Source organism: Argopecten irradians, chromosome 1 (assembly GCF_041381155.1).
Source record: "Argopecten irradians isolate NY chromosome 1, Ai_NY, whole genome shotgun sequence".
Taxonomy (NCBI): Eukaryota; Metazoa; Mollusca; class Bivalvia; order Pectinida; family Pectinidae; genus Argopecten; species Argopecten irradians.
In genome coordinates this window covers 19,418,725-19,438,293 of record NC_091134.1, presented here as the reverse complement: position 1 = coordinate 19,438,293, position 19,569 = coordinate 19,418,725, and the positions used below count along the sequence as shown (strand labels likewise).

Sequence of the window (19,569 nt, the reverse complement as noted above, 5' to 3'; positions counted from 1 at the left end):
ACGTGGTCAGAAATCAAAGTTATATGAGTCATTATTTCAGTGACCTGATTATAATTTTTTTTCTCTTTTTTAGGTCACCTGAGACTAAGTCTCAAGTGACCTATTCTAATCGCCTTTTGTCCGTCGTCGTGCGTCGATAAACAATTTACATTTTCGACTTCTTCTCCAAAACTGCTGAACCAAATTTGTTGAAATTTTGCAGAAACCTTCCATGGCCAAAGTTCAACCAAAATTGTGAATTATATAGTCCCAGCCCCCAGGGGCCTGAGAGGTGGGGCCACAAGGGGTCAAATAGGCTAAAACTTCAAACATCTTCTTCGCAAATTCCAGAAATGGTAGAATCAAATACTGTACTCTTCATAGATGGAAAGGTCTTAAGGTCCTTCACGAAAATTAATTATATGACCATAGAGTCTTAAATTTCCCCCTGAGGATGGGGTCAAGTTTACCATAGTTTATATTGGAAAAACAAATATATGAGCATTATTTGCTCAATTTTCATAGGAAATGAGTCAAACTTTGTTTGAATTATTAGCCTGAGATAGCATTTTGAAATCATATCCATATTGGTACAGGCTGACCCCAAGGGGCAGAGAGGCGGGACTAAAGGGGTCAAAATGACATACATTTAAAAAATATTTTTCTGAATTCACAGATTTGATGGAAGTAGATATTCTTCATAGATTAAAAGTTGGGAACCAGATACTCTTCATAGGTTAAAAAGTCTTAAGGCCCTTTACAAAAATTGTGAATTTCAAAGCCCTGGGATCTCAGATTTTCCCCTGGGGAGGGGATCAAATTTACTATATTTATATACGGAAAACACTTTTATGAGCATTGTTTGCTCAATTTTCATAGGAAATTAGTCAGACTTGGTTAGAATTATTACCCTGAGATATAGCATTTTTACATATCCATATACATCCTCATTGACCCCCAGGGACCATTGGGGCGGGGCCAAACGCTGGTCAAAATGACTAAAAAAAAAATTTTAATCTTCTTACAAAGTAACAGATTTGATGGAACCAAATACTCTTCGTAGATTAAAAAGTCAAATTTTTAAAATCACTGACTGATTTCAAAGGGCTGATAGGTCAATATATAGTGTTTATATGTATTTTTATTCCGAATCCGGACTCAGGTAACCGCTAAGGCCCATGGGCCTCCTGTTGTTTTTTTCCCTCATAAAATGCTATTGTTAACATCCTTATAGGTGCTCTCCAGGGAAAGGCTACAGAATGCCCAAGTCAGGACTAGTGAACTTAACTCATGGAATAAGAAAGAATGAGAAAAAAACTGGAAAGGCAGCAGCCAATCAACAAGCACTTAACAAATATAACAACAGTTCAGCCAATCAGCAATCATATAACAACAGACAACAGCATTTTGATAGCCGGCCCAGATCAAATAATTTGTCCTATGCAGCACTAGCTAGTCAGGGAAACAGAAATGACAATCGCTATAACAACCAGGGAAATTATAATGACAATCGATCCTTTACAAAGGGAGAGAAACAGTATCAGAACTCTCGTGAAAATTCACGATCAGAACAGGACAACAACTGGAGAACTAGAAATGATTCCAGACAAGATCATAGAGAAAGTCCACAACGACAGGATGATAACTGGCGAACGAGAAACAACAACAATCAACAATCACAGGTAAATTTTACTGATAAAGTTGATGGTTGTTATTTGGAGTTATCTCCTCTTTTAAGGCAGTACTGAATTAGTCTTTATGTATTGGTATCCTTGATTCTTCCTAGTATGATGTTTGTTTCTCCAACACTGCTAAGAAAATAAGATGGTGATGCCTATTTGAAAAGAAGGAATTCAGTCATGCTTATGCTATCTTGACTCCAGCTTCAGTGAAGTCACTTTACACTTTGTATTTGTGTATAGTATATAGGAAAGTAAAATGTTTTTTTCTGAACAATACTTGGAAATTTTTAGAGAAGAAAATGTTTAAAAATGTTAATATGAAAACAGGTCGAGAAACCCCAGCAATCGGATCTACATCGGAAAAGCTTTAGCAATGATGGAGGGGCATCGTCTCCAAAGTTTGTCACTCCAAAAGTCACACATTCTGGCAAATCCACACCTGGCAAACGAGACGGGGGCAAAGGTCAAACTGGAAAGGTAAAGTCTTAGATTTCAGAATTGATGTATAATGATCAATAAGCACCATGCTATGAAAAATTGCATTAACATTTTAGTGTGTTGGTTGGAAGACAAAGAAAGGCAATTAGATTTCTCTTTTGTTTGTTTGATTAATTAACATCCTATTAACAGCTATGGTCATGTAAGGACGGCCTCCCATGTATGCGATGAGTATGTATGTTGTGTGAGGTGCGTTTTAAATTTCACTCCATTGATTTCATTTCTTTTTTTTTGTCAAGCATCTTTGAGGGATTTCTTGATAGTTGAAAGCTAAATCAAACTAATAGGTGTTCAAAAAAGATTGTGAATTCTTTTCTTTGATAAAATTTACTTTGTTTTCGTTTACAATTGAGAACATGTCTTTAATTGTTGTCACAGCTTTTTAAGGTGTTATAACAATGGCTAAAGAAGGACTTGTGTCATCAATCATATGGAAATTAGGTTTTGTGTCTTTCTACACATAGCTATTAATGCTATATATTGAAAGCCAATGAATTACAGCAGGAGTTAGATACAAAACTGTATCAATTTCAAAAGTTATATATAAAAAATGTTGTTTGTTATCTATGAACAGGCTGTTTTATATTTGAACAGGCTTTTGTAGAGTTAAACCCCTGTTTTATATTTGAACAGGCTTTTGTAGAGTTAAACCCCTGTTTTATATTTGAACAGGCTTTTGTAGAGTTAAACCCCTGTTTTATATTTGAACAGGCTTTTGTAGAGTTAAACCCCTGTTTTATATTTGAACAGGCTTTTGTAGAGTTAAACCCCTGTTTTATATTTGAACAGGCTTTTGTAGAGTTAAACCCCTGTTTTATATTTGAACAGGCTTTTGTAGAATTAAACCCCTGTTTTATATTTGAACAGGCTTTTGTAGAGTTAAACCCCTGTTTTATATTTGAACAGGCTTTTGTAGAGTTAAACCCCTGTTTTATATTGAACAGGCTTTTGTAGAGTTAAACCCCTGTTTTATATTTGAACAGGCTTTTGTAGAGTTAAACCCTGTTTTATATTTGAACAGCTTTTGTAGAGAGTTTAAACCCCTGTTTTATATTTGAACAGGCTTTTGTAGAGTTAAACCCTGTTTTATATTTGAACAGGCTTTTGTAGAGTTAAACCCTGTTTTATATTTGAACAGGCTTTTGTAGAGTTAAACCCCTGTTTTATATTTGAACAGGCTTTTGTAGAGTTAAACCCCTGTTTTATATTTGAACAGGCTTTTGTAGAGTTAGTTATACTGTTTTATATATTTGAACAGGCTTTTGTAGAGTTAAACCCCTGTTTTATATTTGAACAGGCTTTTGTAGAATTAAACCCCTGTTTTATATTTGAACAGGCTTTTGTAGAGTTAAACCCCTGTTTTATATTTGAACAGGCTTTTGTAGATTAAACCCCTGTTTTATATTTGAACAGGCTTTTGTAGATTCCCGTTTATTTTGAACAGCTTTGTAGATTAACCTGTTTTATATTTGAACAGGCTTTTTAGATTAAACCTGTTTATATTTGAACAGCTTTTTAGATTAACCCCTGTTTTATATTTGAACAGGCTTTTGTAGTTGTGTTTTATATTGAAAGGCTTTTAGATTTAAACCCCTGTTTTATAATTTGAACCCTGTTTATATTTGAACAGGCTTTTGTAGAGTTAAACCCCTGTTTTATATTTGAACAGCTTTTGTAGAGTTAACCCTATTGACAGCTTTGTTTTATTTTATATTGAAAGGCTTTTGTAGATTAACCCTGTTTTATATTTGAACAGGCTTTGTAGATTAAACCCGTTTTATATTTGAACAGCTTTTGTAGAATAACCGTTTATATTGAACAGCTTTGTAGATTAACCTGTTTATATTGAACAGGCTTTTGTAGAGTTAAACCCCTGTTTTATATTTGAACAGGCTTTTGTAGAATTAAACCCTGTTTTTATTTGAACAGGCTTTTGTAGAATTAAAACCCCCTGTTTTATATTTGAACAGGCTTTTGTGGACCCACAGAACTCTGATTTCCTCAATATGTGGCAGGAACTGAAATCCTCAGGGAACATGGACCCGTCTGGAGCAGGATCCCTAAGTGTGGCGGCCGCTGCTCTGGATAAACTTCCGAAGCCTTCCCTGACTTCCAAGGACAGTGGAAAGACCTCTGTGCCTTCCACAGATAGTGGAATGACCATAGTGTCTTCTGTGGACAGTGTAACACCTGCTGTGCCTTCTATGGACAGGGGCAAACCTCCTGTTACAGATGAGGAGTCTAAACTAACTGTAGAGAGTCTGTTTAGCCAGGCCATTAAAGTACAACATAGTGCTGACAATGACCAGTTTAGTGCTATGATGAAGTCCCTAGAGATATCGGGTACGGAATCAACAATGGAGGATGGATCTATAGTCGTCTGTAGGAAAAGTCCAGCTCAGGACGCAGATGTAAGTTTGCTGGGTAATTTTTCTACATTTGGCATAGAATGATTTTAAAGTGTACAATAACAGATAGTAAAACAAAAGTTTCTTTCGTCAAACTTGGGAAATGGAGTGGAAAAAGAAAAAAGAAAAAAAATAGAAAAATAAAATACTATAAAAGAAAGCACAATGTGCATTCATACTGTATTCAATGTGACTTGGCTTAACAACAGAAGCACTCTTACAAAACTTGTTTTCGTCATCATTGGTGACATTTAGAGAGAATATAAATATGTTATTGCAATCATATATTTTGAGAGAAATGATTGATAAAATTAATTATAATTTCAGATATTGCTTAACTCAATCTATATAATACCATCTGCTTTAGAATTTTTGTGTTGCCCAATTTTACCCTTAGATATTTAATTGTTACATTTTTTGCTCTTATATTATTACAGACTCAGATCAAACAGATGTTAAACATAGGTTCGACACCAGAATCTTCAGACCCTGGTCCAGAGAAACAACAGGAAGCCAACACAAGTGCTCCCCCTAGTGCTAAAAACTACGGAAGACAAATGTCTGTACAGGAATTATTTGAAGGTATAGACTAATTACTTCATAAATTATTTCAATGTATAGAATAAGATTTTATTTGATTTTAAATGTATTGATTGAAATTATAAGACAGAAAACTGCATATTTTGTAAGCTATATGTATGTTTAACTACCTAAATAGAGAATACACAGTTAGTATCTTAAAATACAAGGTTTATTTTGGTGCGAGACTTAGGTAAGCCGAGATGACGAGGAAAAGATTTATTCACTAAACTGAAGGAGAGTGTACTCCTTTTTAATACCGTGGGAATATATAAGCGCATTCGCAAATAGTATCAGTATTTCTATTCAGTGTGTAATATCACTGAAACAATATGAAAATACTGAAAAAACAATAATTACCCATCAAAGAGTTACTTTACAGTACATACCTTTACCATGTACCAAAAAAAAAAAAAAAGAACGACACCGCCATACAAGATTTTCGATATCGTAAAAATGACGTCATTCCGGTGAATGTGACGTCACTTTTTAGCGGAACTGAATAAAGTTTCATTCACCTTAAGGTTGAAGTTCGGGGTCAAGTTAGAAAATGATCCGTCAGATGTGGAACAAATTCACGTGATCATATTGACAGATAAAGCATTTCATATTGACGGATAAAGCACAAGTTTATCCGGCAGTAGTTATCCGTCAGTATGTGGGGCAGTTGCAGGATAAAATAAATTATGTCTGTCGAATGATAAATTATAAGGCTATTGCACCATGTCTATATTCTATTGGTTTCTTGTTTGAAGTACAGAGGCTAAATGTATAAATACCCTGATAGTTGTATTTGTATATCTTTGGTCAAACCATAACTTGTAATTTATTGGAAATATTTCAACCAAATGTAATATATTTGTATAGTTTTAAGCTGACATGTGCTGTACTGACCATTATGACTTTGACTTGATACTTAAACTGTATTGTCAAGGGAATATCTTCATTATTAAAACTGCTTTACATATACATGGTAAATTTGTACTTATGCAACAAACAGTATACCTGGGCCACTCTGAAGATGATGTGCAGTTCAATTTATTAAGGTTAAATTGCCTTGTTGTCATGAAATAAAAGTAGAGTTTAATGGACATATGTTCTGTTCAAAAAAACAATTACTTGGTGTCTAGTATCTTTTGATAATTCAGAACCAATTTAGATAACAGTTGCATGTTCAAACTCTTCACTATGTGTCTTTTATGCATTTCATTGAATGTATTTCAGGTGTCATGAAACCAGCTAAGCACACACCATCAGCAACTGATGGAAAAGTAGGGACGGTCCCCGGGGAAAGTTCCAAATCAACAGATCCACAACCCAAGGGGTCTACAGGATCTAGCCATTCTAACACTTCAAAGCCAAACCCATCGGTAACAGGGTCTTACCCTACCACCTCCATGCCCCCAGGGATAGTACATCCCTACCCCCCACCACTACAGGTCCCACCACCAGCCATGGTGCCTACGATGGCAGGTCGCCTCAGACAACAGGGCCAACAGTACCAACTAAGGGGAGGGCACCCTGGTCTACAGATGGCACCACAGTTCAGAGGTCATCACCAGGGTAACCAACATCAGAAGCCAGTACAAAGGTAAGAAAGTTCAATCTGATCATGGAAGTTGAGAAACCTTCATAATCAGATAAAAACAAAAATTGTTTTTCATTTTTTTTTCTTCAAATGGTTAGAAGATAGATGAAAAAGTTTGATTTTGAATGGTTTGGAGATGTCCTTTATAGTGAATGAATTTTAAATATTTCGAAATGTCCCATATAATGAATTTACCTTCCTCTCGTGCAATATTTTATGGATTATATTGGATGCATTGATTATGTGAATTATTGTTAAATGTCAATTTTTTAAAGTGCACGAAGTATTATCCTGATCTTTTTACCAGGAACCCTGTACTGGAGTTGGTATCCTGGTGTAAGATGGTGGGTCTAGGTGAACCAAAGTATGACTTTGTAGGCCAGGTATGTATTTTCACCATACAGGATTTAGGTGAAATCAAATATTAATGAAATGTTCATTTGTACGGCCTAACCATGAAATCAAAAGCATATAGTGCTATTTTCTTTGCAAAACAATCAATTGAAACATTTGAACAAAAGTACAAGTCTTTAGAAAGGATGAATGCTAGCTGGTCAGTTCAGCACAGCCGATTCATATTTATAATGAATTCTATAAAAAAATGCATACTCGATCAGGCATAAAAACATGAAATGCAACACATCTGAGGACATTAGTTTTTATAAAAGTTCAGTTTTACCAATAGGTTCATGAATATGATATACTTTAAAATTATCGTGGAGATTGCACAATTCATGTAGATGAACAAAAACTGTTTCATTACAGCCTGGGGCCTTAGCCTGTGTAGTAGCACTATCAAATGGACAAAAATTTATGGGATCGAGAACGAGAACGAAAGAGGAAGCAGCAGAGAGTGCGGCAGGCGCTGTTCTTGTCAACATGGTGAGTGGTCTCCCCTTGATATTGACAATTCTATACGCTAAACTCATTCAACACTCAAAGTTTCACATAGAAAATATAAAATTACATATACCATTTATGAAATAGGAAAAGGAACAACTAATGTAAAATTTAATTGTATAATGTGTATCATTATTCAGTACTATGTATATTATTATAGGAAATTCAGTCTTGTGTCTACATTTTGTTCACCAATTTAAGAGCAATAAACTTGACACCAAAGTTATATGTAAATAGAAATCATGTAAGATATTTACACCATGGGATATTTTCCTTTGTAGATGCCTCCACAAGCTCTGCATCCTTTGATGGCCCCCAGAGCGTTTGGTGGGATGCCTCCTCAGATGATACAGCATCCTCAATTCTCCTCGCCCAACTCGGCTTTCAAACCTGTCTCACCTAAAGGTCTGTAGATGACATAACAAACTGAATACATTGTATTTGTTGTTTTACTGTGTAAAATGTGGGTTTTTTGTGTGTATATGTATCATATGGTTACAATAATTAAAGTATCGGAATCATTGCCATCTTTGCATATTACAGAGCTACCACCGCTATGTCAACATTATTTTGTGAGTGACACTCACATCATTTTGTCAGAAATATATGACATTTCAGGTCGTAAACACATGATGTCACAATCAATACCTACTAGTAACTACCTGCAAAGCCAGATAACTCTATATTATGCAAATTTGGAATAATTATCACTAGTACTTTTGTCTGGGATTTTTCGACTCCACTTTTCTAATGCAAATTATAAACAAAATAAATTTCAGTGACTTAGGAATGATCCACAAACTTTAGGTGTGTCAAATGGCAATTTGTCTATGCTCTTGATGGAAAAAAATACACTAACTAGCATAAACTATAAAATTTCTTTCATGTTTTAAGAGATATTTACAGGTACTAAAAGAGCTGGAAATGGCCATTAATTAACTGTTTCTTCTATTGTTTCCAAGACTCAAATTATTAATACGTCTTTTATCAGATTCCTCAATCATTAGACATGGTGATTGATGGTTAGTCATCTATAATTACTATAATTGAACATTGTTTTCTTTCCATAGTTTAAACTCTTTCAATCAATGGTTGTACCTGGGAAAGCAGATTTTTTCGTTGCTATATATTATAAGTTATTGCCTTTAATTTCAGAATTCATTGATAACCCTAGAGGTCACCAGGGGAGACAAAACCAATTAGCCAATCAGTATCAAGATAACAGGCATCATCAACAAAAACAGCAACATGCACCCTCTAACTACCATGACAACAGAGGGTATTACCAGTCAGCCAATCAGTATCAAGATAACAGAGGCAACAACCAATCAGCCAATCAGCAAGGTTCTTATCATGGATCACAGAGACAACAGCAGAAGATACCAGCCAGTCAGAGAGGAGATAACAGAAATTTTGACAGCAAAGATGCCTCTCCTCCAAAGTCCAATCCATTTGTACCGATGCAGGTAAGTTGTAATGAAGTTTGATCTGTTATAAAGGTAAAGGTTCTCTTAATTCACCAGGATAGAAAAAAAATTAAGTAAGGTTCACTTTGTTGTTTGTTTGGTAAAAATGTTAGCTAAAGAAAAAAAAATCAATATATATATGGTACTATAAAAGTCAATTGTATAAACATGTAAATGTGTGTAGATTCCCAGATGGCTGAATACCGACTGGTCAACATCTTTTGGGAAAAGAAAGACACATTTTAACTGTATGTCTTTGTCATAAAATAGGAAGCAGAAATCATTGCCCATGCCAGTCTTTTCTTGTTTCATTATATCCTGCCCTCTTTTTTTTTAATGTTTACTTTTTACTGAAGTTTATATAGGTGAAAAATTCTCTTTTCTCCAAAATACAGTAAGAGCAGAGACCTCAATATTTCACAAATTTTAAGGTTTTGTAGTCAACACGTATTATAGCGTAGTTTTTGTTGCTTCATATGTTGATACTGTGTAATAGTATTTATCTCAACATCCAGTAAGTATTTTATAGTATTGTTAGCTAATATGACTAATATGACAATACTTCATATTGTTTTTAGGTCACTCGTAAAACACCTAGTAAGCGACGGGAATCAGAAAGCAGGGATAGTAATGGACTATTAGTTGATACAAGTCCAAAGTCAGACACAAGTCCAAAGTCAGGTACCAGTCCTAGGACAGAAAAGGACACAAGTCGACCTGACCAGCAGAATGCAGCTCGTGAATTGTTTGCTGATAAATCTCCGAGGCAGAAATCTTCTCTGCAGGACTCTCAGAATAAATCAGAATTAAATGGACAGGTGCCAAGGGAAGTAACTCCTGCTAAATCACCACGGCAGAGTAATCCACCATCAAAATCCCCCGGACAGCAACAGCCAAAAAGACGGTCTAGAATGGCTGCCAAATTCAATATGGCTAACTAGATTTTGACTTCAAGTGGAAAGCCTGGAGTAAAAATGTCTTTCTGGAATAAATAGATATTTTGTTGTTATAAGTGAGAGATTTGTGTGATATACTGCAATGACTTCTGTGCGCTTTGCTGATGGTACTGATATGTGTATGAAGGCGACATATCATTTCTTTGCTGGTCATTCACATGATAAACATTTCCTGGACCTTCGAGTTGGAATCAGGCTTTCATATAAATACACTGATCCAATTCTGAATTGTAATCTGTTTTAAACTGCTTTAAAATGACAATAGTTCTACATTTTCTGAGTTTTATTGGCTCTTGTGTAAAGCCATGGATTTTCATGTCATTTGTTTTTAAGGCTCTATCAATTGATTTTATCTCTAACTCAAATTGTTGACATAATATTCTCACATGAGCAGGTATCACTATAGGAGTGACTTGTTGAAAGTGCTGCCTTTTAAGAACAATTCATTGAAAATTTTAAAGTATTTTTTTCGTTACAAACAAATCCTTAAATGCTTATGGGAGTTTAGAATGTACATTACAGATATTCAAATTTCTGTTCAATATTATGACTGAAAATGATAAGTATTCTTTTTCAACTTGTTCACTTGTTCAACTTGTTAGATAATATTAAATTGTTCAACTTGTTAGATAATATTAAATACAAAAAATGTTCTTCATTTGGTAGTGTCCGATGTATTTTCACTGAAAAAAATTACTGAGTTTCCTTGTGAGACTGTGAAATGCATATTAAGCAAGTTTTTGTGCAGCTGAGAAAGAAAAGTATTTTTATTTTTGTTAATACAAAAATGAATTTTTTCAAATCAAGTATGCAGGAGTATACTGTGATATGTTTTATCTATGAAATAATTTTAGTGTAACTGTGTAAATATATTACTTAATGTTGTGAACTAAACTTAGCGTGATCAGCCATCTCATCCATTGTGTTACTTCATAATTCATAACGTTCATAATTATCAGATTCATTGATATTAAGAGTTAATGTTGTCGACAGCTTCATTTTACCTTTTTCGTCATTATATTTTCTTCATTGTTCAGGTTTAAGTCCTCATTATCTAGAATTTGACGGGATTGTGATTATATTTCATTGTAATAAATCAGCAAAACATGGGTAGAACTTTAAATTTGATGGAAATCTGGCTGATTTTTTTTTATCTACTAGTCCATGTTACTTGTTAAACCTTGTAGCAGGTACCAATATGATGAGTGAAATTTGGCTGGGACCAAATCAATATTTAGAAGTAAATTTATTCCTGTTAAAGGTTCCATTGTATAATAAATGTTACAGATAATTTTGATATTATGCCGCTTTTTTATACAAAAAAATATCAAATTGGCACACATAATGTGCATAACCAATTTTATGCATGGCCTAAGCTAATTAAACATGAGAAAACATTTAATGAAAACTGCCATAAACAAGAGATTTCAACATGTTCACAAACTACATTACTGTATATAAAAATGGTCTTTATTGATGCCAGTAATTTAATAAAGATTTTGAATCCTGTAATCCATACTTCATCCTTATCAATTATTTGAGATGCTTCATATTCTGTAATTACAATAACACGAAAAGTCAGTCGGTGAACTAGATGATTGGTCTCTGATAGATTATCGTTTACTTTCTCCTGGAGGTTAATTAAGCCGTTTTCCATTATACGGTTCGACTGGTTGGACAAAGTTTTTTTGTTTATGCATTAAAGGCGGATCTGGTGTTTTCAGACAAGCATTGACAAAACCCTCACAGACCTGTTAAAGAAACTGCAGGTCCATCAGGATTTATACTTGAAATAATGACTTTAACTACGGTCGAACTGGTTGTTACAAATAAATGAAAAGGGCCAGGTGATTGAGGGAGATTATCATTTACTTTCTCCTGGAATTTGACCGATAACTGAGAATATTATCGTTTACTTTCTCCTGGTTAGTGAAAGTCATTGAGATAAATTATTATTATTTTTTCCTGGTAAACTTATTTGAGGAGAGATTATCATAGACTTTCTCGAGCAGGTTGACCAGTTACTAAGGGAGATGACCTTTTATTTTCTCCTAGATGTTGACCTTTTACGGAGAAAAATGACCTTAGTTATACATTTTCCAAGACATAAATTTGACCTTTGCTGAGCCAGGTTATGATTGACCTGCTTCTGTGGACATAGTATCGTTTATTTTCTCCTGGATTACAACAGTCCATGGAAAATATGTGTATTTGTACTCATTGAGGTTCTACCTATTGATTTAAGCTGATGACCTTGTCATTGGGATGTTTATAGAGTGACACCCACCTCAGTATTTGCTCTCTGTGATGTTCATGACTGACCTGATGATTATTTGATTTCAGTAGATCAGTTTTAGTAGAGTCAAAACTGAATTGATCTGGTAACTGCTGTGTGTTATACATACAATGTACCTGTATTTTTGAGTTGTGTATAAACTGTAAATAAAATTTATAGAAAATTTTCAAAAAATTGTGCTTTTTATGACAGGCCTCAAGACATTTATTAGCTTACTAGTTCATAGTAAAAGGTATCACCAATATTCAAGGAGTTACTATCACTGGCATTATACCCACCCCTGGACTATGCCCTAGTTAAACTGAAGGCAGTTCAGGAAAAAACCCACCTAAATCAATAACAGGCCTACAGAGGTTTTCTTGGAAGATTACACAGAGAGCATCGTTCAACTTCAAAGTCACATAGTGTACCGTTATTTGATTGTTTAAATGTTCATCTAAGGACCAAACTATACCTGCTTATCTGTTGTCACAACAACAATATTCATAAGTAACAACTGGAGTATTGGGGATGAGTAAAACTAAAAAGGTTGACATAATGATCTGTTAATTTTATTTTATGGTTCATTGTTGATAAGATTAAAGAACATCACGCTTTCTATAATACATGAATATCGTTATTTGTAGTGGTTACCTCCCTTGCATTGCAAATCGTTCATATCGTTCATAATTTATGATGGCCATTTGCTGCTAAGAATACAAAAGTTCTGATCTGAAAGAAAAACAAATTTTATTGAGTAAAATGATAATTTCATCATTTAAATTTGATTTAGAACACTCGTCAAAGATAATCTTATATGTACACACATTGCTGCCGTGAAAATACCTACATACAAATGTCCGTTAATTAAGACCAATATTACACCATTATTAGGCTGGCGGTGTATGATACAACAACTAATATTACATAAGGCTGGCGGTGTATGATACAACAGATTAAATATTGTTTTCTGTTTTCTTCCACAGTCACCACTACTTAACCCAGATACATGTTATAAATATAGTTTTTAACTAAGGAATTCCTTAACATAAAATTCCCCATTGGGAAGCATTCCAGAAGTTAAGGAAAACATCTTAAGTTAATGAGCCTTCCTTAAAAACTGTATTGCTTTCGTATGGAGAATTTTAAGTTAAGGAATTCCTTATAGGTTAAGGAATGTTCATGAAACTGGGCCCAGTTGTGTTTTGGTTTCTGTATCGGGCACACAGTAATATGTATAACTTTAGGTAGACACAGATTATTTTCACAAATACGGTCGGACCAACAAGCAATTAATAATAATATAGGTTAAAAAAACTATATCACAGTGACCTACTTATTGTTCAAAAAATGAGAAATGTAATGGTAAATAACAATGGAGATAGAACGCTGACGGGCACATTAAACAATAGACTCTCCGTCTTGGTACTGATTGACTAATTGACTTCTTACGTATACAGAAAATAGAAAATACACAATCAATGCTCAAGACTGACTTTTTATTTTGAAAAAAAATCAAAGTTATCTAAAAGGTAAATAAATGTATGTTTGCATACGAAAATGTTAGTTTCTTCAAACATGCTTGATTCGTGATCGAAGATAATTTGTTATGATATGTTTTTCCTGCAACAGATGCTTAGTTTAGATGGTCATATTAGCGAGCTTACTGTGATAGGATATTGATGATTTAAAGAGGAATATGATTTTATAATAAAAAGACATTTTGCTAAGGAATATTAAAATCTGTCTCCCGATGATCATGCCACTAATGTCATATCTATCGGTCTATCTGATGATATGCGTTACGTAGTTACACATAGCAGACAGTACGTTTGATAGACATGCGATCTGGTAGGCAATGATAAATATATACAGATGTTCTATCACATACCTGTAACACTTACCTGAATTGATAATTTTTGCCAATTTACACCTATGTTATACCTGTATGTGTCTGGCGGGCGGTTTCCCACGATCTTAGTTTCACGTTAGACGTATTTCTTTGACCCTGCTTTGCATAATTTGCTGTAGGCGACATTTTCCGTATTCATTATGAATAGTTTTAATCATAATGAACAACCGTTTTTAAAGTAAATTGTAACTTGTATAATAGGTTCCTTGAGATACCACTCTCTCTTTATCGTGTGATATGAATATATATTGGCAATAGAGGAATAAACATAAAGTTTTTGTCTCGATTTACATTTAACAACGAGAGGAAATTGATGTATTTAAGTGAAACTTGTAATATTTTGGATAGCAAATTAATTTTTCAGCATAATTATGTAGTAAATGGTATGTGTCTGCTCAAGCAATACACAGCTCAAGAGTATGTACGATTACGTAGACACACACGACAAACGAACGTTTTACCAAAATCTTTGATAAAAACCAGATACTCAGGATTTAAATTTTGTATAATGCGGTTTTGCCTTTTTGCTATAACCTTACAGCTCATAGACATAAAAACAAGAAATATCATGTCTTTAAGCTGTGAGTATAACATATTTTGTACCTGTGGGACTCACAGCATGCATACTTAGGAAAGTCGTAAGAAGAAATGCAAGCACAACATCAAAATGTCTTTACAACATACGCCCACATACACACGTAGTATGAAATGATCATGCTTGCTAAAAAGTAAGAAAACAGGTCATTAAAGTCAGAATATTGACTTACGAAGAACATTCATGCAACGCACGCGTTGTGTACACTGACATAGGTAAAAGGAATTAAGACGCACGCGTAATTTAAACAGGCATAAGTAAAATAATAATAGTAACACGCACGCGTAATATAAACAGACACAAGTACAAGAAGTAAGACGCACGTGTAATTTAAAAAAGGCATAAGTAATAGAAAGTAAGATGCACGTGTAATTTAAACAAGCATAAGTAAAAGAAAGTAAGACGCGCGCGTTATATAAACAGAAATAAGTAAAAGAAAGTAAGACGCACGCGTAATATAAACAGAAATAAGTAAAAGGAAGTAAGACGCACGCGTAATATAAAACAGAAATAAGTAAAAGAAAGTAAGACGCACGCGTAATATAAACAGAAATAAGTAAACAGTAATAAGACGCACCACGCGTAATATAAACAGAAATAAGTAAAAGAAAGTAAGACGCAAGCGTAATATAAACAGAAATAAGTAAAAGAAAGTAAGACGCACGCGTAATATAAACAGAAATAAGTAAAAGGAAGTAAGACGCACGCGTAATATAAACAGAAATAAGTAAAAGGAAGTAAGACGCATCATGTGTAGTCTTAACTGACATAAGTGATGCAAGTCCTAATTGGTGCCTTGTAGATTGCCCACTTTTCATCTGCCATAAATCTGAATGAATTTAATATGCTTTGTCTCAATCTCAGTCTGGTGCGCGTTTCTCTCTTTCTCTTTTCTCATTGTCATAAACTGACAGTAGGTTAATAAACACTGCACGCAAGTCTTCACAGACGTACAACAAAAACACTATCCACTATTGCAACAGTTAAAGGTAGTTTCAAAAAGGGGAATGCTATATTAAATTAACAATTTATGTTATTTATTTAGGAAAATTAAAAGTGTATGTATTCTCTTTTTCAACTGCTATATTTCCAAGACAATATCAGACGGCGGTTTGTCATAACATTGGTAACAAAGTTGACTTTACGTCAATCGAGGGTGGATTTTCTTGTGACATGAACAAGTTTTGTTTTTGCGTCATTTGTCCGATCTTATGTCCCGGATCCCATCCACCCACTTTTTTTCTGTCATCGCCTACCCACCACAGATGTTACATTTGTCAACCCAACTGATCAATTTCAAACAAGCTTTGTCTGGTGTTAATGTTCATAAAATGACACCATACTGACGCCCCCTCACCACCAACTCATACAATATATTATGTTTTTTGTTGTTGTCTGTGAGGTCACTTTTCCTGTATGGTACTTTTGGTGGAAATTAAGCAAAACCTATTAACAGTGAAAGAAATAGACAAAGTGTCGTCGACGTTAAAACTGCTAATAATCAACAAGGCGACTTTGTTTCCTATACTCTGTGTAAGACAATTCCTGCACTGTATTTGCAGTTATTTATCAATTATGAAACTTTGTTGAAACCCTGACAATATTAAATAATCGCAGTAGCCAGAGGTCAAAAATTATACTCAAGCGATATTATACCAATTTATTTCAGGCCTGTTAAGAAAATGTAAACGGCATCATTTTTACATGGATGTTAACTACAAGAAAAACCATGGTCTTAGTAAACCACCTTGCTGAACCCAGCAGCAATGCGAGTTCAACGCAACGGTAGTGACGTCATAATAGTAATATTTATTCAATGTTATCAATTTTATTAATACGCAAAATATGTATTAGCCAATGAGAAATCATCTGGTTTTTTTTTTTTAACTTAGATTCTCAGAGTAAAATTCGCAAGGTTCTGTATATCATTATATCTAAAAGATTATGTAGCTCTTTGGTTCATTGGTACTCAACATTGCCACATAATAGAAGTATGAGAAAGAAGAGCTGACACTTGTGGAGGACTATCACCCACCCACACATGGAGAATAATGGGTGGATTTATGATACCAAAACGAAGACTCGTTTCATTTCAGGAAAGTGCTTCGTAAAAGTAAACGATTTTCAGTACTGATCGTTGGTGTCGACATGGGGATGTGAGTGAGGTGGTTTTCTGGATTCTCCTTTGGTTTTCTTGTGCATAAGGAAATATTTGAAGAGAAAAACCTAGCTAAAGGTGCTATTTTCAGAATTAAGTCAAACACACGATCTATATATGTTAATGCACGCTTGATCTTTAACCCAGAACAACGTGGAAAGCCACAGGAGACGTCGGTAAACATCACCCTTTTACGTTATCGACATTCTGTCACGTATCACTGCTAAGGAAGCATTATTTCATTGCATGATATTGAACCTTGATCAATATAAATCAATTGTACATTTGTTTAAATGTCTTTATGATCCGGTCTATACACCGATACTTGCCAGAAATCTTAACCCTCGGTTCAATTATGTTTGATTTAGTTTACAATTGTATCTACATTTTGATGATAACTTTGGTCAATTATCAATATGAAAAAAACCCGATGAGTATCAAGAAGAAAAATAAATACAAATCTTTGGTGAATACAATTTGATTCAAATATGGCAGGCAGATGATGTCTTCAATAAACTTAATTAACAGCTGATGTCATGTCACGGACGATCTTTATTAAATAATGCTCTATCGAGGACAAAGCATACACAATACTCATCATTTGAGAAATAGTTGGTGTTTAATCGTATATTCATATAAAATTTCTAATTAATACAAAGAATAATATAAGATACTTCATGCTTTTGGTGGATGCGCAACCAGTACTTTACTCCGTATATATGTCTGGGCTTTTTCAGGACACAACTTATTATTTTTAATACTTTTATGTTGAAATAAATTAAAAAGCCCAATGATGGTGATGGTGTAGATGAGTAATTTTTGTAACTGAAGAAAAATACAAATTTGTCTGCTCCTGTTTTTGATAGAGAAAAAATACCATTTTTGAGCGGTGTAGCATCTTTAAGGAGGATGGTAGCGCAGTGCAACTGTCTATCCCAGGTTTTGGTTTCAATGGCCACTTAAGGTTAACTTTAAGTTATGGTTATGGAGGCCACGGAATCCACAGAAAATTCCCGGCATGCTTCAGGGATATATATAATATATGGACGTTTGGTAAGGTCCATATAGTATTATATCGCCCGAGTAGAATAAATGATGCGCTCTCGGTCATCATTTTATCTTCAACAAGAGGCCCTGCAGGTAGGGCGTTAGAATTGTACCTGCTGCCCCTATTGCATGATCGTAAAAGGCGACTAAATTTAGGATCTTATCTTTTCTCTTCTTCCTAACTGACTTTATCCTTCCTAATGCCTCCCTTGGCACCGCCTAACTTTTGGCCTTGAGTTGAGAGTTCGCCCCTGTGAGGAAGGCTCTAGGTTCTGTCCCCTGGCCGAGACAAACCAAAGTCTGTAAAAGTGGTAGTTTCTGCTCCTGTTTAGCGCTCAGCATACAGGGAGTAGGACGACTGGTTCGCCCGTTGTCAGTATAATGTGACCGGGTGGGATGTGTTGCTTGGTGTCTTCGGCGGCGTGCTTCAGTGATATAGCACTTTAAAAAGGGCAACAGTTCCACTATACAAGAAGACACAACATGAATATACCGCAGTCTCCCGAAGTACGCACTTCGCACAACATACACGCAACGCACCTCATACATGGGAGGCCGTCCGTACATGACCCTAGCTGTTAATAGGACGTTAATTAATCAAACAAACAAACAAACAAACAAACAAAAAGAGATAAAACTTTATGGACCGAAACAAAGAGGGGTGGGGGTGGGAGGTGGGGGCTAATTACACCATCCTGGCTGTTAATATGACGTTAATTTAATCAAACACATATACAAAAAAAATCCCCGTCGACAGCTGCACTTCATGCGACATAAAGTTGAAGGAGTATTGGTTCAAAATTGGGACACCTATTTTGATTTTATTAACAATTCATAAACTATATCATCCAGTTTGAATAAGATGCACTTATATACAGGAATTCGTGCGAAAGTCAATGCATCATATACAGCAAAACACGACTGTAAAACTATGGCCTAACTCTCGATAGTCGTGTTGTATTTTATTGATTTATGGCATTAAGTAAAGTGATAATCGAACAAATCCAAATATCGTAAACTTTTAGAAGTACACCACTATGATTTATCACTTAATCAACTACATGTATTTTCAATCTTACACGTGTTGTAGCATTGTAACCGCCAAAGGCTGGTTGGTTCACGTCCTATTAACGGCAAGGGTAACTTAATGGTAGTCTCATTTATATGTTAGCCTTGCTGGTGGGCGCTAGAATTGTACTTCCTTGCCCCTATTGCATTATCTAGGATTTAGGATCTTATCTTTTCTCTTCTTCCTAACTTAATTTTTTCTTCCTAACGTCTTTCTTGACACCGCTTCACGTTTGGCTTTCTGTTTAGCGCTCGTCCCAGTGACGTAGGCTCTAGGTTGTGTTCCCTGGCCTAGACACACCAAAGTTTATAAAAGTGGTAGTTTCTGCTCCTGCTAAGCATTCAGCATTAAGAGAGCGGGACGACTGGTTCGCTCGTTGTCAGTATAATGGGACCGGGTTGGGTAAATTGCCTTGTGTCTTCGCGGCATGCACCAGTTAGCACTGTAAAAAGAGCAA

The 19,569-nt window shown here is 34.9% G+C and overlaps 1 protein-coding gene across 1 annotated transcript in view; it reads left to right on the top strand.

Moving 5' to 3' along the window:
- LOC138319878 (5'-3' exoribonuclease 1-like) overlaps positions 1-10,635 on the top strand; it is a 44,052-nt gene extending 33,417 nt beyond the window's left edge. Inside the window, exons 31-40 of the mRNA XM_069263005.1 lie at positions 1,214-1,661; positions 1,989-2,138; positions 4,130-4,570; positions 5,005-5,149; positions 6,371-6,737; positions 7,042-7,117; positions 7,500-7,616; positions 7,916-8,039; positions 8,790-9,100; positions 9,679-10,635. Coding sequence (XP_069119106.1) covers positions 1,214-1,661; positions 1,989-2,138; positions 4,130-4,570; positions 5,005-5,149; positions 6,371-6,737; positions 7,042-7,117; positions 7,500-7,616; positions 7,916-8,039; positions 8,790-9,100; positions 9,679-10,041 — 2,542 coding nt within the window. The 3' untranslated portion in view covers positions 10,042-10,635. The remainder of the gene's footprint in view (positions 1-1,213; positions 1,662-1,988; positions 2,139-4,129; positions 4,571-5,004; positions 5,150-6,370; positions 6,738-7,041; positions 7,118-7,499; positions 7,617-7,915; positions 8,040-8,789; positions 9,101-9,678) is intronic.
- The last annotated feature ends 8,934 nt before the right edge of the window (positions 10,636-19,569 follow it).